We start from the raw sequence: 21,336 nt of genomic DNA, 5'->3' as shown, positions 1-21,336 counted from the left end.
ACACCACACTTGCAGATTATGGACAGCGTAGCCAAACCTGCTTTACTGTAAACTGCATTTCAGTCTCTCAATGAATAATGCGATGGCAGTGACAAGCTAGCAGTAGATTTGACGATTCTCCCCCCTATTATTAATATCCCAAATGAGCAGGGAATGGGAGACCAGGCAAGCGCATGCCGACATTCTGCAGGCCTTCCAATCATATCAGCTCAGCCAGGACTGAAAAATTACACTCCATTATGTCTTGATCCCCACTCACTGCAGATGCTGGTGGTGCAGCTGGCAGCCTCTTGTGGTGTCCCCTTGGGGCCCGCTGGACCTTGGGAGCTGGCCCATCCTGGCAAGCAGAGGGGGAAAGAGGGGGGAAATACAGGAACAGATAAAGGCATACACAAAGCTAAGGGACTTCTGACACCAGGCATATAATCCTAAGAGATTATTGATGAAAAACACAGCATTGTGTTCCATCATCCAAGGAAATGAGAGGGCTATCCTAGGTTATCCTAACAACCCGCCAAGATGACAAAGAGAATGTGTCTGACAAAAAAACCCAACTTACTGGCCAAGCAGGCATTTAAATCCAGGTCTACCCAGTTCATAAATCGAACTCTCCATTATCTGTCTGATAAATTGGGCATTCTGACACCCACTATGACACCCACCACTCCCAGGCTCATGATATGTGGATTTGAGGTGGGGGGAGAACTTGAGTCCAATATCAGATGGACTGTGTGCAGTCACACATTCTTGCCTCTATCATGAGCTGCATGCAGATTCAGTACCACTCACTGTCACGGGTGCTGACTTCTTCTGCCGGCGCCGTGCTGGCGTAAAGGTCTCCTCCGTGGAGAGGACCTCCTGGTGTCAAGCAGGAAAGAGACAGAAGAGGCCATCAGGCACAGCACAGACTTGCCAAGGGATGAGGAGGAAACGAGACGCCAAGACATCTCCCCAAGAACAAATACAGACCCAGAGAAAGTCATGCCCAAGGTCTCAATATTGCAACTGATGGCTACATATCGCAACACACCAGCTAGTACAGCCGGTGTCCTCAAAAGAGGAACATGAGATCAGCATGCTGCTGCTCCCAACATTAGCCTGACAAGCTGCAGGCCCTCACCATGACTGATGACTGAACAAGAGGGAGAAACATACCAATGGCAAGAGAGGCGCTTTTCCAGAAACCAAGAGGCTACATGTAACTCTATGAGGCAATATAAATGGAATAAAGGAGCACAACATCCACAGGAATGGAATCAACTAAGAGATGTCAAACCCAGAGAAGGCAACACAGCAGGTACTTACTACTGTAAGCTTCTTCGTGCTGTAGCCATCTTTCTTGGGTGGAAATTTTTTCTGAAAGGATCAAGAGATGGTTAGTGCCAGAGCTACAGGTCACCACCTCATTCAGGATCAATACAAATCTCAAAACCCAAGAGTGTGTGTGACAGGAAGGGCAAGCAGAATATTCACAGAGCAAGCTAAAGCCTTTTCTAGAAGAAGGATAACCCAGAAGATGGGAGAGCAGTCTTCAGGTGTGGTTAATTCTGCACTGACCATGAAAAGTGACCATTCTCATCAAGGAAAGCAGAATCCAGCAACATGTATAAACAGTACACATTATTCACATTTCCATCATCCCTTGTTTTATCTAATTTTAAGTATTTCGTAATCATGTTTGACCCTCCACCCCTCCTCCTGAAAACCTCTTTGGCTTCTGAGATTTCAGCAAGCAGTGCCCTTGCATTTTCATGTATAATTTCACAGCCATAAAGGCTAGAAACTGCAAAAGAAAGAAAGAAAGAGGAAGGATTGTCAAGGAACTGAATTCTGTGATAACTGTCAGGGAACTGCCATCAGAGAGTCAGGTGGTGGAAGGGCTCAAGGAGGCTAGGAGACCTTCGGATGTGGAGGAAGGAACCAGTAGGGGGAGAGGGAGAGTTCCTGCAGAAACTCAATCGGAGGAATGGCTCCAAGATGTTTCCAGTGAGAACAGCGGGGAGGGCTCAGGACCTCCACTGGGGACGCCCACTCCGCGCAGGAAACTGTCACGCAGAGAATCCAGAAGGAGAGTTTCCGTCAAGGAACTCTTATGTTGGCGTAAATTCCGGAAGCGCCCACTGACGGATTCTGCCAGCGATTGAGGTAGCCATGCACCCATGGCTCCGCGGACTGGGAGAGTTTAGGAACTGATGGCAAAGCTTGGAGGGCTTAAACGCTTACGCACGAGCAGCCCCCTTTTCCCATTACAGCAATCCGTCAGTCCTTGACGCTGCTTGTGCGAAGGAGAGGCATCATGAGCAACCCAACCGGAGCCGGAGGAGCAGGAGGAGCTGGAGGGGGACCAACTCTGGAGGAGAGAAACAGAGCTTTGGAGCACCAGCTGGCACTGCTAACGGCGCGGCTCGAGGAAAGGAGGGCGCAGGATGCACAGGGGAAACCCACCCCCATCGGAAGGAAGGTACCTGGGTTGGTACAGAAATTTGGGGGTGATCCAAGGAACTACCAAGCCTTTAAGACAGAGATGCAGTATGCACTGAACCTGCAACACGATGACTTTGCCGACGAGGAATCGAGAGTGGCTTTTGTGATTGGACACCTCGAGGGAGGGGCTAGAGATTGGGTGAGGCCCCTGATGGCAAATAATAATAGCGCCTTAAAAGACTTGAGGAAATTCTTTAGTGCGATGGACTTGATGTTTTCTAGCCAGATTGAACAGGGCGTGGTACGCAGACAGTTAATGGTGTGCAAACAGGGAAATCAATCAGTCAGAGAGTATTGGACACAGTTTACCATGCTTATACATAAATTGGGGTGGGATCTGTCTTCGGACCCGATACAAATGTTGTTTGAAGAAGGCCTAGCCCCAGCGGTGAAAGATGAACTTTCCCGCGCGCCCCGTCCGGAGTCCATGGATCAGCTGACCAAGGCAGCGCTTGCGATTGGAGCGCGCCAGGAGGCGAGAGCTCTGGAGAAGCGGGAAGGGAGAGGAGAGCGTTGGAATGATTTCCGCATTCCTGAGATGCCGGCGCAACCTTCCCCGGCAGTGGAACTGATGGAGATTGGAGGGGCGAGTGCGCGCGGAACTTCAAATGTTAACGAAGGGCGGAAAAAGGAGGGGAAGAGCGCCAAGAAATGTTTCCTTTGTCAACAGCCAGGACTTTTTACCAGGGTCTGCCCGCAAAGGAAGGGATGGCAAGGAATGGTGGGGGCTGTTGGGAGTGAGGAGGAGGGGGTTGAGGAGCAAGTAAAAGCCAACGTCTGGCTGCCAGTGACAGGGCACAGCAGTCAGGCCAAGGATCAGTGAACGTGCCCAAGCCTGAACCCCCAAGAGCTGCTCTCGTCGTAGAGGTGCTACTAGAGCTACCCAACGGACATCCACTCACGATAAAAGCCCTCTTAGATTCAGGCAGCTCCTGCAATTTCATGAGTAAGGAGTTTGCGTCAGAGCACCAGATACAGACGCTGCCCTTAAGTCCTTCCTTGCAGGTGACAACGATTGAAGGGAGGGAACTGCTGGGAGGGGAAGTAAACCAACAGACGGTCCCCATGACAATGAGAGTGGCAAGGCACACGGAAGTCATTGCATTTCATGTAGCCACACTAGCGGGACCTCCCAACATCTTGGGAATGAGCTGGCTGGCGCTACATGACCCACTAGTGGGATGGCACCAGTGGACAGTCTCTTTTGGGTCAGCTCATTGCCTAGAGCACTGCAAGGGAAGAGAAATGCAGGGGCTGGCTAGGGCCAGTCTGGCAGGGATGGCGGTGGGGGAAAAGGGAGAAATACCCCGACAATACGCCGACCTGAGAGACATCTTCAGTGAGAAGGAAGCAGATAGACTGCCCCCGCATAGACCCTTTGACTGTCAAATTAACCTACTCCCGGGAGCCCAGCTACCGGTGGGCAAGCTGTACGCCATGTCAGACAGGGAGATGCAGGAGTTAAGGGAGTTCATAGACAAGAACCTGAAACGAGGTTTCATCAGGGAGTCAAGAGCGGTGGGGGGCAGCCCAGTGTTTTTTGTGGACAAAAAAGACACTAATAAACCCAGGCTGGTCGTGGACTTCCGGGCCGTCAACGCGGTGTCAGAACCTGTGGCCTTTCCCATGCCCAGGATTGACGACATTTTGACCAGGGTGAGGAAGGGAAAGATTTTTACCAAGCTGGACCTGAGGGGGGCGTATAACTTGATACGGATGAGGAAGGGGGATGAATGGAAAACTACCATGTTCACCCCCTTGGGGGCCTTTGAGTATCTCGTTATGCCCTTCGGTGTGATGGCCTGGGATTCCGATTCAGAGGATGAACCAGAGGAATCCCAGCCTGCATAGGAGTCCCCGCCTCCAGGGCCGGCTGAACTGGGGCAAGGCCTAGATGCTGAAGAGCCTGCACCTGTGGCAGAGCACCAGGAGCTGGCCCCAGGTGAAACCCTTCTGGCCCCAGAGGTGCTTGAGGACTCAGTGGTATCAGGTGAGCCTCCTCCAGGGCCCAGTAACCCTTCGGCCTCTCCTGATCTGCAGAGGCTTAGGGCAGAGAGGCGAAGGGAACTGGTTGCTCCCAGGAGGAGTGCTCGCCTTAAGGCCAGAGGAGGCGGGGCTCCTGGGGGCCGGGACCACCCCCGGCCTTAGAAGAGGATAAAAGCCTAGTCAGCCCGGTCCCAGGTTGCGGGAGCAACGTCGTTGTTGGCTTCGGACCTTCCTGTGTTCCTGACCCCTGCTCGGCCTCCTGTTCCTGACCATCCGGTACTCCTGTTCCCTGCCCGGCCTCCTGTTCCTGATCATCCGGTGTTCCTGTTCCCTGCTCGGTCTCCTGTTCCAGCGTTCCTGTTCCCCGCCCGGCTCTCCGCCTCGGACCTCGCCCCTCTTCATGTGGACTCTGCTTACGCCCACGGTACCTTACCCCCGGGACCACCAGCACATTCGGATTACAGGGGGGCTCAGCCTGCTTTCAATCCTTCATGAATCACGTGCTGGGACCTTTGCTCTATAAGAACTGTGTGGCCTTCTTAGACGATGTGTTAGTCTACTCAGAGGACGAAGAGCAGCATGTCCGAGATGTCCGAGAGGTCCTAAGCCGGCTGCAAGCAAACCAGCTGTGGGTCAAACTGGAGAAGTGCCAGTTCCATACCAGAGAGGTGGAATTCCTGGGGTACCGTTTGTCAGACAAGGGATTGGCCATGGATCCTAGCAAGGTCCAGGCGGTACTGGAATGGAAGACACCCAGAACCAGGAAGGACGTGCAGAGATTCCTGGGGTTTGGAAACTTCTATCGGAAGTTCATCAAAAACTTTGCCCATTTAACGGCTCCCATCACCGATTGTCTCAGTAGTAAGAAGAAATTTGCATGGATGGAAGAGGCGCAGCGAGCGTTTGAAAGGCTAAAGAAAGCGTTCGCTTCGGAAGAACAGCTCTTGCACGTGGATCTACAGAAACCGATGAGGGTGGAAACAGATGCATCAGATCGAGCGGTAGGGGCGGTTCTGCTCCAACCGGGGAAGGATGCATCGGACTGGAGACCGTGTGCCTTCTTCTCGCGGAAGTTGAATAAATCCGAAAGGAACTACACAGTGTACGACAGGGAACTGCTCGCCATTTATGAAGTGTTTCGACGATGGCGGCACCTGCTAATAGGAGCGCAGCTCAAGGTCCAGGTGTGCACGGACCACAAGAACCTGGAATATTGGCGAACGGCCCGAGTACTGAACCAGAGACAAGTGCGATGGGCACAGGAATTTTCCAAGTTCCATTTTGAGATTCGCTACGTACCGGGACCAGAGAACGTAAGGGCGGACGTTCTCTCTCGAAAACCAGAGTATATGGAGGGGGAGGGAGCGCCTGAAGAGAGACATGTCATCCCCGAGGACCACTGGGTGTGTGGGGCAGCATTGGTGGGGCAACAAGAACTGGTAGAAGGGACAGAGAACGATGAATACGCCCAAGATAAGCTCAGAGGGCTAAGGAGAGCCGGGGAGATCACCAGGGGGTTTGAAGAAAGGAACGGGGCATTGTACTACAAGGGGGCCTTGTACATACCAGAAGGGGAATTGAGGGGTAGGGTACTCAAACAAATGCACGACAGCCCCACCGCGGGGCACTTTGGGCAACACAAAACAATGTGGTTAGTTACCAGGCAATTCTGGTGGCCCAAGGTGAGGGAAGATGTACGAGAGTATGTAAGGGGGTGCGACCGCTGCCAGCGAGCGAAGGGGGAGAGGGCGGCGCAGGCGGGGTTGCTGGAACCATTACCCACACCCGAACAGCCATGGGAGGCAGTTTCCATAGATTTCATGACGGATTTACCAAGATCCAAGGGGAAAACTGCGGTAATGGTAGTGGTAGACCTGCTAACCAAGATGTGCCACTTTATAGCTTGCTCACATGCGGTAACGGCGGAAGAAACCGCCAAGTTGTTTGTAAAACACGTTTTTAGGTTGCATGGCGCCCCCTTGAGGGTGGTCTCCGACCGAGGGAAACAATTTACGTCCAGGTTCTGGAGGAAGCTCATGAGCTTACTGCACGTGGAAGTCAATTTCTCAACCGCCAGGCACCCAGAAACTAATGGGCAGGCGGAAAGGGCAAACAGTATTCTGCAACAATATCTGAGGTGTTATGTAAATGACAGAGAGAATGATTGGGTAGAGAAATTAGCCCTAGCCAAATTCGCATACAATAATGCGGAAAATGTGTCCACGGGCATGAGTCCATTTATGGCTAACTATGGGTGTCACCCCAGGGCATTTCCAGGGGAAGGAGGGGAAAGATGGAGCGTGCCGGCAGCGGAACATTTTGTGGAAGAAATGGAAGCAATACATCAACAGCTCAAAATGAATTTGGATAGGGCCAAGGCAGAATACAAGAAGCAGGCAGATAGGAGCAGAAGGGAAGGAGAGACCATAAGGGTGGGGGACCGGGTGTGGTTGTCAACACAAGGGTTACCGTTCAAGTGGGGTTGCAAAAAATTGCGGCCAAAACGACTGGGACCCTTCGAGGTTATACAGCAGGTCAATACGGTGGCCTTTAAACTCAGGCTGCCAGACAACATGAAACTGCATCCAGTATTCCATAGGTCATTACTATCACCATACCGGGAGGGGCGGGAATTTTGGGGACGTGAAGGTGAGGTTCCCGCGGCACCGCAAGTAGAAGAGAGGGAGCGAAGCAGTCATGTAGCAAAAATACTCGACTCTCGGTGGAAGGGGAAACAGGTGGAGTACTTAGTGGCATGGGAAGGGGAACCGGAGTCCGAAAATACCTGGTTACCGGTAGAAACGGTCAAGGATGAGGTCTTAGTAGGAACGTTTCATCGCCGGTTCCCAAGGAAGCCCCAGCCCTTGGCTAGGTTCTGGGAGGAACACTTCGGCACCACTGATGAGGAAGAGGAGTTCGAGGGGTTCCCAGAATCAGGACAGGAAGAGGAAGAAGAATCAGATGGGGAAGAGTATGGGGAAAGAAGGGACAGTAGTAGGTGGAGAGCGGTTTTCGAGTCATCCGAAGATGAGGAGGATTCTTTCAGGGGGTTCCCAGCCTCGTCACCCAGAGAAGAGGGGGAAATGGGGGGTGAGGGGAGTCCTGGAGGGGAGGTGGATGTCAGGGAACTGCCATCGGAGAGTCAGGTGGTGGAAGGGCTCAAGGAGGCTAGGAGACCTTCGGATGTGGAGGAAGGAACCAGTAGGGGGAGAGGGAGAGTTCCTGCAGAAACTCAATCGGAGGAATGGCTCCAAGATGTTTCCAGTGAGAACAGCGGGGAGGGCTCAGGACCTCCACTGGGGACGCCCACTCCGCGCAGGAAACTGTCACGCAGAGAATCCAGAAGGAGAGTTTCCGTCAAGGAACTCTTATGTTGGCGTAAATTCCGGAAGCGCCCACTGACGGATTCTGCCAGCGATTGAGGTAGCCATGCACCCATGGCTCCGCGGACTGGGAGAGTTTAGGAACTGATGGCAAAGCTTGGAGGGCTTAAACGCTTACGCACGAGCAGCCCCCTTTTCCCATTACAGCAATCCGTCAGTCCTTGACGCTGCTTGTGCGAAGGAGAGGCATCATGAGCAACCCAACCGGAGCCGGAGGAGCAGGAGGAGCTGGAGGGGGACCAACTCTGGAGGAGAGAAACAGAGCTTTGGAGCACCAGCTGGCACTGCTAACGGCGCGGCTCGAGGAAAGGAGGGCGCAGGATGCACAGGGGAAACCCACCCCCATCGGAAGGAAGGTACCTGGGTTGGTACAGAAATTTGGGGGTGATCCAAGGAACTACCAAGCCTTTAAGACAGAGATGCAGTATGCACTGAACCTGCAACACGATGACTTTGCCGACGAGGAATCGAGAGTGGCTTTTGTGATTGGACACCTCGAGGGAGGGGCTAGAGATTGGGTGAGGCCCCTGATGGCAAATAATAATAGCGCCTTAAAAGACTTGAGGAAATTCTTTAGTGCGATGGACTTGATGTTTTCTAGCCAGATTGAACAGGGCGTGGTACGCAGACAGTTAATGGTGTGCAAACAGGGAAATCAATCAGTCAGAGAGTATTGGACACAGTTTACCATGCTTATACATAAATTGGGGTGGGATCTGTCTTCGGACCCGATACAAATGTTGTTTGAAGAAGGCCTAGCCCCAGCGGTGAAAGATGAACTTTCCCGCGCGCCCCGTCCGGAGTCCATGGATCAGCTGACCAAGGCAGCGCTTGCGATTGGAGCGCGCCAGGAGGCGAGAGCTCTGGAGAAGCGGGAAGGGAGAGGAGAGCGTTGGAATGATTTCCGCATTCCTGAGATGCCGGCGCAACCTTCCCCGGCAGTGGAACTGATGGAGATTGGAGGGGCGAGTGCGCGCGGAACTTCAAATGTTAACGAAGGGCGGAAAAAGGAGGGGAAGAGCGCCAAGAAATGTTTCCTTTGTCAACAGCCAGGACTTTTTACCAGGGTCTGCCCGCAAAGGAAGGGATGGCAAGGAATGGTGGGGGCTGTTGGGAGTGAGGAGGAGGGGGTTGAGGAGCAAGTAAAAGCCAACGTCTGGCTGCCAGTGACAGGGCACAGCAGTCAGGCCAAGGATCAGTGAACGTGCCCAAGCCTGAACCCCCAAGAGCTGCTCTCGTCGTAGAGGTGCTACTAGAGCTACCCAACGGACATCCACTCACGATAAAAGCCCTCTTAGATTCAGGCAGCTCCTGCAATTTCATGAGTAAGGAGTTTGCGTCAGAGCACCAGATACAGACGCTGCCCTTAAGTCCTTCCTTGCAGGTGACAACGATTGAAGGGAGGGAACTGCTGGGAGGGGAAGTAAACCAACAGACGGTCCCCATGACAATGAGAGTGGCAAGGCACACGGAAGTCATTGCATTTCATGTAGCCACACTAGCGGGACCTCCCAACATCTTGGGAATGAGCTGGCTGGCGCTACATGACCCACTAGTGGGATGGCACCAGTGGACAGTCTCTTTTGGGTCAGCTCATTGCCTAGAGCACTGCAAGGGAAGAGAAATGCAGGGGCTGGCTAGGGCCAGTCTGGCAGGGATGGCGGTGGGGGAAAAGGGAGAAATACCCCGACAATACGCCGACCTGAGAGACATCTTCAGTGAGAAGGAAGCAGATAGACTGCCCCCGCATAGACCCTTTGACTGTCAAATTAACCTACTCCCGGGAGCCCAGCTACCGGTGGGCAAGCTGTACGCCATGTCAGACAGGGAGATGCAGGAGTTAAGGGAGTTCATAGACAAGAACCTGAAACGAGGTTTCATCAGGGAGTCAAGAGCGGTGGGGGGCAGCCCAGTGTTTTTTGTGGACAAAAAAGACACTAATAAACCCAGGCTGGTCGTGGACTTCCGGGCCGTCAACGCGGTGTCAGAACCTGTGGCCTTTCCCATGCCCAGGATTGACGACATTTTGACCAGGGTGAGGAAGGGAAAGATTTTTACCAAGCTGGACCTGAGGGGGGCGTATAACTTGATACGGATGAGGAAGGGGGATGAATGGAAAACTACCATGTTCACCCCCTTGGGGGCCTTTGAGTATCTCGTTATGCCCTTCGGTGTGATGGCCTGGGATTCCGATTCAGAGGATGAACCAGAGGAATCCCAGCCTGCATAGGAGTCCCCGCCTCCAGGGCCGGCTGAACTGGGGCAAGGCCTAGATGCTGAAGAGCCTGCACCTGTGGCAGAGCACCAGGAGCTGGCCCCAGGTGAAACCCTTCTGGCCCCAGAGGTGCTTGAGGACTCAGTGGTATCAGGTGAGCCTCCTCCAGGGCCCAGTAACCCTTCGGCCTCTCCTGATCTGCAGAGGCTTAGGGCAGAGAGGCGAAGGGAACTGGTTGCTCCCAGGAGGAGTGCTCGCCTTAAGGCCAGAGGAGGCGGGGCTCCTGGGGGCCGGGACCGCCCCCGGCCTTAGAAGAGGATAAAAGCCTAGTCAGCCCGGTCCCAGGTTGCGGGAGCAACGTCGTTGTTGGCTTCGGACCTTCCTGTGTTCCTGACCCCTGCTCGGCCTCCTGTTCCTGACCATCCGGTACTCCTGTTCCCTGCCCGGCCTCCTGTTCCTGATCATCCGGTGTTCCTGTTCCCTGCTCGGTCTCCTGTTCCAGCGTTCCTGTTCCCCGCCCGGCTCTCCGCCTCGGACCTCGCCCCTCTTCATGTGGACTCTGCTTACGCCCACGGTACCTTACCCCCGGGACCACCAGCACATTCGGATTACAGGGGGGCTCAGCCTGCTTTCAATCCTTCATGAATCACGTGCTGGGACCTTTGCTCTATAAGAACTGTGTGGCCTTCTTAGACGATGTGTTAGTCTACTCAGAGGACGAAGAGCAGCATGTCCGAGATGTCCGAGAGGTCCTAAGCCGGCTGCAAGCAAACCAGCTGTGGGTCAAACTGGAGAAGTGCCAGTTCCATACCAGAGAGGTGGAATTCCTGGGGTACCGTTTGTCAGACAAGGGATTGGCCATGGATCCTAGCAAGGTCCAGGCGGTACTGGAATGGAAGACACCCAGAACCAGGAAGGACGTGCAGAGATTCCTGGGGTTTGGAAACTTCTATCGGAAGTTCATCAAAAACTTTGCCCATTTAACGGCTCCCATCACCGATTGTCTCAGTAGTAAGAAGAAATTTGCATGGATGGAAGAGGCGCAGCGAGCGTTTGAAAGGCTAAAGAAAGCGTTCGCTTCGGAAGAACAGCTCTTGCACGTGGATCTACAGAAACCGATGAGGGTGGAAACAGATGCATCAGATCGAGCGGTAGGGGCGGTTCTGCTCCAACCGGGGAAGGATGCATCGGACTGGAGACCGTGTGCCTTCTTCTCGCGGAAGTTGAATAAATCCGAAAGGAACTACACAGTGTACGACAGGGAACTGCTCGCCATTTATGAAGTGTTTCGACGATGGCGGCACCTGCTAATAGGAGCGCAGCTCAAGGTCCAGGTGTGCACGGACCACAAGAACCTGGAATATTGGCGAACGGCCCGAGTACTGAACCAGAGACAAGTGCGATGGGCACAGGAATTTTCCAAGTTCCATTTTGAGATTCGCTACGTACCGGGACCAGAGAACGTAAGGGCGGACGTTCTCTCTCGAAAACCAGAGTATATGGAGGGGGAGGGAGCGCCTGAAGAGAGACATGTCATCCCCGAGGACCACTGGGTGTGTGGGGCAGCATTGGTGGGGCAACAAGAACTGGTAGAAGGGACAGAGAACGATGAATACGCCCAAGATAAGCTCAGAGGGCTAAGGAGAGCCGGGGAGATCACCAGGGGGTTTGAAGAAAGGAACGGGGCATTGTACTACAAGGGGGCCTTGTACATACCAGAAGGGGAATTGAGGGGTAGGGTACTCAAACAAATGCACGACAGCCCCACCGCGGGGCACTTTGGGCAACACAAAACAATGTGGTTAGTTACCAGGCAATTCTGGTGGCCCAAGGTGAGGGAAGATGTACGAGAGTATGTAAGGGGGTGCGACCGCTGCCAGCGAGCGAAGGGGGAGAGGGCGGCGCAGGCGGGGTTGCTGGAACCATTACCCACACCCGAACAGCCATGGGAGGCAGTTTCCATAGATTTCATGACGGATTTACCAAGATCCAAGGGGAAAACTGCGGTAATGGTAGTGGTAGACCTGCTAACCAAGATGTGCCACTTTATAGCTTGCTCACATGCGGTAACGGCGGAAGAAACCGCCAAGTTGTTTGTAAAACACGTTTTTAGGTTGCATGGCGCCCCCTTGAGGGTGGTCTCCGACCGAGGGAAACAATTTACGTCCAGGTTCTGGAGGAAGCTCATGAGCTTACTGCACGTGGAAGTCAATTTCTCAACCGCCAGGCACCCAGAAACTAATGGGCAGGCGGAAAGGGCAAACAGTATTCTGCAACAATATCTGAGGTGTTATGTAAATGACAGAGAGAATGATTGGGTAGAGAAATTAGCCCTAGCCAAATTCGCATACAATAATGCGGAAAATGTGTCCACGGGCATGAGTCCATTTATGGCTAACTATGGGTGTCACCCCAGGGCATTTCCAGGGGAAGGAGGGGAAAGATGGAGCGTGCCGGCAGCGGAACATTTTGTGGAAGAAATGGAAGCAATACATCAACAGCTCAAAATGAATTTGGATAGGGCCAAGGCAGAATACAAGAAGCAGGCAGATAGGAGCAGAAGGGAAGGAGAGACCATAAGGGTGGGGGACCGGGTGTGGTTGTCAACACAAGGGTTACCGTTCAAGTGGGGTTGCAAAAAATTGCGGCCAAAACGACTGGGACCCTTCGAGGTTATACAGCAGGTCAATACGGTGGCCTTTAAACTCAGGCTGCCAGACAACATGAAACTGCATCCAGTATTCCATAGGTCATTACTATCACCATACCGGGAGGGGCGGGAATTTTGGGGACGTGAAGGTGAGGTTCCCGCGGCACCGCAAGTAGAAGAGAGGGAGCGAAGCAGTCATGTAGCAAAAATACTCGACTCTCGGTGGAAGGGGAAACAGGTGGAGTACTTAGTGGCATGGGAAGGGGAACCGGAGTCCGAAAATACCTGGTTACCGGCAGAAACGGTCAAGGATGAGGTCTTAGTAGGAACGTTTCATCGCCGGTTCCCAAGGAAGCCCCAGCCCTTGGCTAGGTTCTGGGAGGAACACTTCGGCACCACTGATGAGGAAGAGGAGTTCGAGGGGTTCCCAGAATCAGGACAGGAAGAGGAAGAAGAATCAGATGGGGAAGAGTATGGGGAAAGAAGGGACAGTAGTAGGTGGAGAGCGGTTTTCGAGTCATCCGAAGATGAGGAGGATTCTTTCAGGGGGTTCCCAGCCTCGTCACCCAGAGAAGAGGGGGAAATGGGGGGTGAGGGGAGTCCTGGAGGGGAGGTGGATGTCAGGGAACTGCCATCGGAGAGTCAGGTGGTGGAAGGGCTCAAGGAGGCTAGGAGACCTTCGGATGTGGAGGAAGGAACCAGTAGGGGGAGAGGGAGAGTTCCTGCAGAAACTCAATCGGAGGAATGGCTCCAAGATGTTTCCAGTGAGAACAGCGGGGAGGGCTTAGGACCTCCACTGGGGACGCCCACTCCGCGCAGGAAACTGTCACGCAGAGAATCCAGAAGGAGAGTTTCCGTCAAGGAACTCTTATGTTGGCGTAAATTCCGGAAGCGCCCACTGACAGATTCTGCCACCGATTGAGGTAGCCATGCACCCATGGCTCCGCGGACTGGGAGTGTTTAGGAACTGATGGCAAAGCTTGGAAGGCTTAAACGCTTACGCACGAGCAGCCCCCTTTTCCCATTACAATAACCATGCCACTGGGCTGTAGCAGAACCACCTCAAGACGTTTTAGGTTCTGTGTTTGAGAGTCTAGGGCTTGCCGATCGGAAGGTCGGCGGTTCAAATCCCCTCAATGGGGTGAACTCCCGTTGCTTGGTCCCTGCTCCTGCCAACCTAGCAGTTCGAAAGCACGCAGTGCAAGTAGATAAATAGGTACCGCTCCGGCAGGAAGGTAAATGGCGTTTCCGTGTGCTGCTCTGGTTTGCCAGAAGCGGCTTAGTCATGCTGGCCATATGACCAGCTGTATGCTGGCTCCCTCAGCCAGTAAAGCAAGATGAGCGCTGCAACCCCAGAGTCGTCCACGACTGGACCTACTGGTCAGGGGTCCCTTTACCTTTACGGTGAATAGAAACAAGCCTACTTCAAACTATAGTTTATGAAATTGGATTGTTTCCTCTATTCCAGTGTTTCCCAACCTTGTGCCTCCAGATGTTTTTGGCCTACAACTCCCATCATCCCTAGCTAGCAAGACCAGTGGTCAGGGATGATGGGAGTTGTAGGCCAAAAACATCTGGAGGCACAAGGTTGGGAAACACTGCTCTATTCATAGTTAAGATTAAGGTATAATTAAAAGTTTGGACAACCTACTAATCTGTGATTAATAAATCTGAATGTTTTGGTCTCCTCATGGCCTTGCCAATGGAGGACAGTGGAAAACTTGTGAGCTTGGGATGGGGAGAGGAAGGAGATTAGGCTCATTCCTGTAAGTATTAAGAGGTACTTCTACATGTGCTACATATTTAGGCTGTAAGGTAAACGGGAAGGTACACGGCGTTTCTGTGCACTGCTCTGGTTTTGCCAGAAGCGGCTTAGTCATGCTGGCCACATGACCCGGAAAAACTGTCTGCGGAAGCAGACAAATGCCGGCTCCCTCGGCCTTTAAAGCGAGATGAGCGCTGCAACCCCAGAGTTGTTCGTGACTGGACTTAATTGTCAGGGGTCCCTTTAACTTTTTAACGTTGCTCTTAGAGCAGAGAAACCAAGTATGGATCACATCAAATTGATGGTTATGTCAGGAATTTCAACGTATGCAATAATATTTCAAGGGGAGAACCCAAATCATCCTAAATGATCCAGAAGTTGAGTATTCTTGGAAGTAAAGCGAAGCATGGAGTAAAAAAAGTTACTACACCATATAACTATACTATGCTGAGCTTGACAAACTAACAGGTAAAATAAGAGATCAAGATGAACAGAAATTTCTGAAAAATTGGAGTAAATATTGGAACTATATTGGAATAAATGTTTAATGTGATCTGGCGGGGTTAGAACAATACTACCAGCGAGTGAATTTAGGATTTTAGATTAAAATCAAATACGTAATGGAAGTAGATATTCGATACTTACCAAAAGGGTGGAAGGGAGTTCAGGGTGTTTGTTTTTGTTTCTGTTGTTGTTGTTGTTGTTGTTTTTTGTTTTGTTTTTGCATGATGTAGATAAACTATTTTCTTTGTATAGTTGGAGAAAAGAAAAAGTTGGCTTGTATCTGTATATATACCGTATTTTGGGGGGGAAATAAAGGGAAAAAATTATTTCCCCCCCCAGGCGCAGGGCTGGGGCGGGGGAGGCCCGCCGGAGCTTCCCCTGACCCCAGCCCCCAAACAGGCAGCTCTATGCAAGCCGTGGGAGCCCAGGGCTGGCTCCCGCCGCTTGCGGAGAGGTCCGCGAAGCCTGGACGTGCTGAGCTCAGCGCGCGCAGGCTTCGGCATGCAGGCACCTCTCCGCAAGCGGCAGGAGCGCTCCCCCCGCTTGCGGAGAGGTCCGCGAAGCTTGGACACGCTGAGCTCAGCGCGCCCAGGCTTCGGCATGCAGGCACCTCTCCGCAAGCAGCGGGAGCGCTCCCCCCGCTTGCGGAGAGGTCTGCGAAGCCTGGACGCGCTGAGCTCAGTGCGCCCAGGCTTCCGCATGCAGGCACCTCTCCGCAAGCGGCGGGAGCGCTCCCCCCGCTTGCGGAGAGGTGCGCGAAGCTTGGACGCGCTGAGCTCAGCGCGCCCAGGCTTCCACATGCAGGCACCTCTCCACAAGCAGCGGGAGCGCTCCCCCCGCTTGCGGAGAGGTCCGCGAAGCCTGGACGCGCTGAGCTCAGTGCGCCCAGGCTTCCGCATGCAGGCACCTCTCCGCAAGCGGCGGGAGCGCTCCCCCCGCTTGCGGAGAGGTCCGCGAAGCCTGGACGCGCTGAGCTCAGCGCGCCCAGGCTTCCGCATGCAGGCACCTCTCCGCAAGCGGCGGGAGCGCTCCCCCCGCTTGCGGAGAGGTGCGTGAAGCTTGGACACGCTGAGCTCAGCGCGCCCAGGCTTCGGCATGCAGGCACCTCTCCGCAAGCAGCGGGAGCGCTCCCCCCGCTTGCGGAGAGGTCTGCGAAGCCTGGACGCGCTGAGCTCAGTGCGCCCAGGCTTCCGCATGCAGGCAGCTCTCCGCAAGCGGCGGGAGCGCTCCCCCCGCTTGCGGAGAGGTGCGTGAAGCTTGGACGCGCTGAGCTCAGCGCGCCCAGGCTTCCGCATGCAGGCACCTCTCCGCAAGCAGCGGGAGCGCTCCCCCCGCTTGCGGAGAGGTCCGCGAAGCCTGGAGAGCGAGAGGGGTCTGTGCGCACCGACCCCTCTCGCTCTCCAGGCTTCAGCGAAAGCCTGCATTCGCCCCATAGGACGCACACACATTTCCCCTTCATTTTTTGAGGGGAAAAAGTGCGTCCTATAGGGCGAAAAATACGGTATATATATTTTTTAATATGTCTGTTTTGTGTATAACTTTAATAAAAATGTATTGGGGGGGGAAGTTACTATACCATATGGGTTCCTTCATAGTCTATCAAGGATTCCTCAAGGGGGTGGGGAGTAGCAGTACCCAAGATTTCCCCAAAAGAAAGCTTGCCTGTGACTTTGATTTTCCCCAGCAATATGCAGCTGCAGGAAACTGTTTAAAATTTATTAGGCTACATTGTCAGTTTGCCCAGGGCAACAGCAAGTCTCAAAATGCAAGCCACTATTTCTGAGGAACTCACTCCGCAGACAAGCGGAAAAGAATATCAGAAGGTAGAAAGTGAAAGCAACCAATTTAAGTCTTTGATCCTTCCTTATCCAAGTAGCATACACAACGTTGGCCACTTCATTTCAGCAGTTGTAATAGTACCCCAATACTCTGGCCACCTCATGAGTAGAGAAGACTCCCTGGAAAAGACCCTGATGTTGGGAAAGATGGAGGGCACAAGGAGAAGGGGACGACAGAGGATGAGATGGTTGGATAGTGTTCTCAAAGCTACCAACATGAGTTTGACTAAACTGCAGGAGGCAGTGGAAGACAGGAGTGCCTGGCGTGTTCTGGTCCATGGGGTCACGAAGAGTCGGACATGACTAAACGATTAAACCACAACAACAAATAGTACTGGAGAAGATAAAAGCGTCCGTAAATAAAAGAGGGAGATCAGTGAGCCAGCATTTCAAAGTTGCTGTTGTTGTAAGTTATTTGAGGCAACATCTATGTAAGCTTCACACTGTAAACTCCCACAGAAGGGGATAAGGAGTGAATATTTATTCATTAAATGCTCCAACACCTCCAAGCCATCCAATGAATTCAAGAGGTCTCTTAGTATAACAAATATATATCCTTACCCTGCCTGTAGAATTTGTCACCACTTTACTTTTAGATGCCTTTGTGAGCAGCTTTTTAAAGTTGGACGGGTTATATCAGCAACTATTATTAATATTATTATTTTATTTGAATTTATATACCACCATATACCCGGAGGTCTCAGGGTGGTTCACAGAATAAAATCAAAATATAAAACCACAAACTATATAATCAAAATAAAAACAACCCAATACCCCCCGCCCCCCAAAAAACTGCACATTTTAAAAGAGCATAGGATGTCAATTAAATCAACCAAAGGCCTGGTTAAAAAGGAACGTTTTTGCCTGGAGCCTAAAGGTGTATAACGAAAGTGCAGGGCGAACTTCCCTGCGGAGAGCATTCCAGAGATGGGGGGCCACTGAAGAAGGCCCGTTCTCGTGCTGCCACCCTCCAGACCTCTCAAGGAGGAGGCACACGAAGGTGGCCCTCAGGAGATGATCTCAGGGTCCAGGTAGGTTCACATGGAAAGAGGTGTCTTTGAGGTATTGCGGTCCTGAGCCATTTAAGGCTTTATGGGTCAAAACCTAGAATTGGGCCTGGAAATTAATTGGTACCCAGTAAAGTTGGACCAGAATCAGTATGAAATGCTCAAACCATCTTGCTCTGGTGAGCAACCTGGCCACTGAATTCTGCACTAGGTGAAGTTTCCGAACTGCCTTCAGAGGCTGCCCTACATATAACGCATTGCAGTAATCTAACCTTGAAGTTACCAGAGCATAGGCAACAGTAGTTAGGCTATCCCTGTCCAGATAGGGGCATAGCTGGACCACCAGCTGAAGCTGATGGGAGGCACTCAGGGGCACGGAGGCCACCTGAGCCTTGAGCAACAGCAAAGGATCCAGGAATACCCCCAAGCTATGTACCCACTTCTTCAGAGGAAGTGTAACCCTATCAAGAGCAGGCAACCTCCCACCCATCTGATCTAGGGAACTACCCACTAACTGTGCCTCCATCTTATCTGGATTGAGCTTCAGTTTGTTGGCTCTCATCCAGTCCATTACTGAGGCAAGACACTGGTCCAGCATTTCCACTGCCTCACCTGCAGATGTAAAGGAGAAATAGAGCCGAGTGTCATCAGCATACAGCTGACAACGTACTCCAAACCTCCAGATAACCCCACCCAGTTGTTTCATGTAGAGGGGGATAGGATTGAGCCCTGCGGAACCCCAAAGGGTTCCTAAATCTCAACTGCATGGATTGGAAACTCTCCAATGTGGCTCCCATGAGCAGGAGTACTTCTGTTTTTTAAGATATTAATGGACTGAGTTTACTATTGGATTACAATTATAAATGGAACGCAAGAGGGACTTTACAAAAACTTTAGAAACTACCTACGGAGTTCTTCAAATGAAAGACTGTGTGAAATACTGTGGTTTGGACTTATAATTGTTTTCGTGAGACATCAGCTTCTTAAAAGAGATGGAAAGAACAAAGAGCTGGATGTCCGCCTGGAGCCATGACCAGATGCCAGTACAGTGGTACCTCGGGTTAAGAACTTAATTCGTTCTGGAGGTCCATTCTTAACCTGAAACTGTTCTTAACCTGAGGTACCACTTTAGCTAATGGGGCATCCAGGTGCCGCCACACGATTTCTGTTCTCATCCTGAAGCAAAGTTCTTAACCTGAGGTACTATTTCTGGGTTAGCGGAGTCCGTAACCGGAAGCGTATGTAACCTGAAGCATCTGTAACCCGAAGTACCACTGTATACTTTTGGCTCAGGAAAACAAGATGGTGATTGCTCGGACGCAGTTGGAAAAAACAGCTCTTGAAGGGAGACAGTGTGGAAGACGAATGATTGATTATAACATGAAAGGAAGTACAAAGGAAAAATATTTACACACAGAAAACTACAGGCTTTAAATCCCTCTTGCAAGTTAATAGATATGGATTTTTTGAATATGAGTGAAAGGCATTACACTAGTGGCTGCAAAAATAGAAAAAAGGAATTGCTGAATCAAGATCAGAATTACTGTATTTGGATTATATATGAGACTATGCACAGGACCTAGGAATAATTATTTCCAGACGATCAAAGAATGGGAAGTCACCAAATTTGTTTAATTTGAAATGTATAATTGGCTTTATAAATTGTATTATGATTTGGTATGATTTGACATTGTAATAATGTGGCCCATATTGGAGTGTTATTAATGAAAAATTAATAAAAAATTAGTGAAAATTATATTTAAGAAGGTGGGGGGCTCTACTTCCTTGGAGGTTTTTGAGCAGAGTTTTAATGGCCATCTGTCACAGATGCTTTAGCTGTGATTCCTGCACAGCAGAGGGCTGGGCTGGATGACCTTGTGGGATGTAAACACAGGAGCAGTCAATGACAACATTCCTAGAGTGTACATGTTAGAACATGGGGAGGGATGTCTGTCCAGCAAGCAGGTGAACTTCCTGGGGACGGACTTCCTCCGCATGTGACCAGAGGTGGGTGTGGCCTCACCTGTGCAGGTAAATGATAAAAGCACAGGGCAGGCAGCCATCTCTCTCTCTTGCCTCTTGCCTCTCTGCCATCTTCATCTTCTGAAGGAGCAACATGCCCTCTTGGCTCTCAGCCAAGAGAGGACAGTACTATCTTCCTATAAGATAGTTTCTAAGTTTATGTAACCTTTTAAACCCTGCCTACCTTCTGGGATCATATTGTGAACAGAACGTGAGTAAACTCTTTTATACTTTTATAAAGACTGTGTCGTGTCTTGTATTTTAAGAGGGAACAAAGGGGAAATTACCAGAGTAATTATTATAGAGGTTCTAGCGAACCTGTGCACACGTTACCGTTGCAAACTAAAAGGGGAATGTTTATAAACTCTGCTGATATTTTGGGAACTTGTTAGCACAAGTTGGATAAGGATATAATTAGTCAATATATCCTCTCCTGCACCCCAGAACATTCCCACAAAGGGTTATTGGCCCCAGTATTGCATATTTCTGCGTATTTTTGAAGGATTGCATTGGATTGTGATTTTGAATTGGGTAGTATTTTTCTGAGTTAACTTCCTGGTAAGCACATGGTCCTTTGTTCCATTGTGCAGTGGGGATTAAGCAACCCCCCCCCTTCCCTCAGAGTTCACAGTGACCCAAGGCAGTGAAGAACTGTTTTGAATTTTGAGATTTTTGAGATTTTGATTTTGAAATTTTGAGAAATTTTGAAATTTTGAAGAATTTTCAAATTTTTGGATTTTAAGATGGCTAGAGCAGCTTTTGATAGTGATGCAAAGCTAGGAATGCCTGTGCTGAATGAACACAATTTCATACACTGGAAGCAGCGCTTGATAGCATGTTTAGATTATAAGCACATTTTGGAAGCTTTAAAGCCTCAGCCTTCAGGAACAACTGAGGGAGATTTAGCCAAGATAAGTGCTTTGAAACGCATGAACAGCGAAGCTAGACACATAATTTTGAGTGGACTTCGTGATGAGCAGCTATCATTAATAAATAGTACAGATGATGCATCTCAAGTCTTAAGAGATATTGAGCGCGTGTATGGAGAATCTAGCATAAACTGCTTCAGAAACTTGGTGTGTAAATTAACCAGAGTGAGGATGAATTCAAAAGAGGAATTCACAGAGCACATCAACAAGTTTACTGAGATTATTCAAAGAATTGATCTGACTCCCAAAGCTTTTGATGAAGATACAAAGATAGCATTTTTGTTATCATCGCTTGGACCACGCTTTAGCGCATTTGTAAGTTTGATGGATCATAGACAAGGTCTGACTTTTAAAGACTTGATTGGTTATTTAAAAGAAGAATGCAGAGATAGAGCTGAATCTCCAGTGAGAAATGCTAGAAGCAAAGACAGCAGTTATGCATCTAGGCAATGTACAAAGTCCAAAGAGATGCCTAAGAAAGTGATTTGTTTCAATTGTAACAAAGAAGGACACATTGCAAAGAATTGCAGGGCTCCTAAAGCCAAGAAACCCC

At 51.0% G+C, this 21,336-nt stretch overlaps 1 protein-coding gene across 22 annotated transcripts in view; it reads right to left on the bottom strand.

Moving 5' to 3' along the window:
* The window catches only part of LOC310834650 (uncharacterized protein), a 168,484-nt gene that overhangs the window by 104,994 nt on the left and 42,154 nt on the right, over positions 1–21,336 (bottom strand). For 10 of the 22 annotated variants that reach the window (XR_014559330.1, XM_083718600.1, XM_083718617.1 and 7 more), the window contains 3 exons: positions 1,306–1,356; positions 790–858; positions 260–337 (listed from right to left, as the gene is read on the bottom strand). The exons of 5 other annotated variants lie outside the window; for them this stretch is intronic. Coding sequence is in view for 16 of the 17 variants with exons in the window: in XM_083718600.1 (XP_083574726.1) it covers positions 260–337; positions 790–858; positions 1,306–1,356 (198 nt within the window). In the remaining variant the exon portion in view is untranslated. The remainder of the gene's footprint in view (positions 1–259; positions 338–789; positions 859–1,305; positions 1,357–21,336) is intronic. 7 more of the 22 variants (XM_083718614.1, XM_083718620.1, XM_083718616.1 and 4 more) reach the window with 2 other exon arrangements.

The sequence above is a fragment of the Podarcis gaigeae genome (genome assembly GCF_964106915.1).
Source record: "Podarcis gaigeae genome assembly, chromosome: 17".
Taxonomy (NCBI): domain Eukaryota; kingdom Metazoa; phylum Chordata; class Lepidosauria; order Squamata; family Lacertidae; genus Podarcis; species Podarcis gaigeae.
Note: the sequence above shows the minus strand (reverse complement) of the source record. Positions and strands in the feature narration are given on the sequence as shown.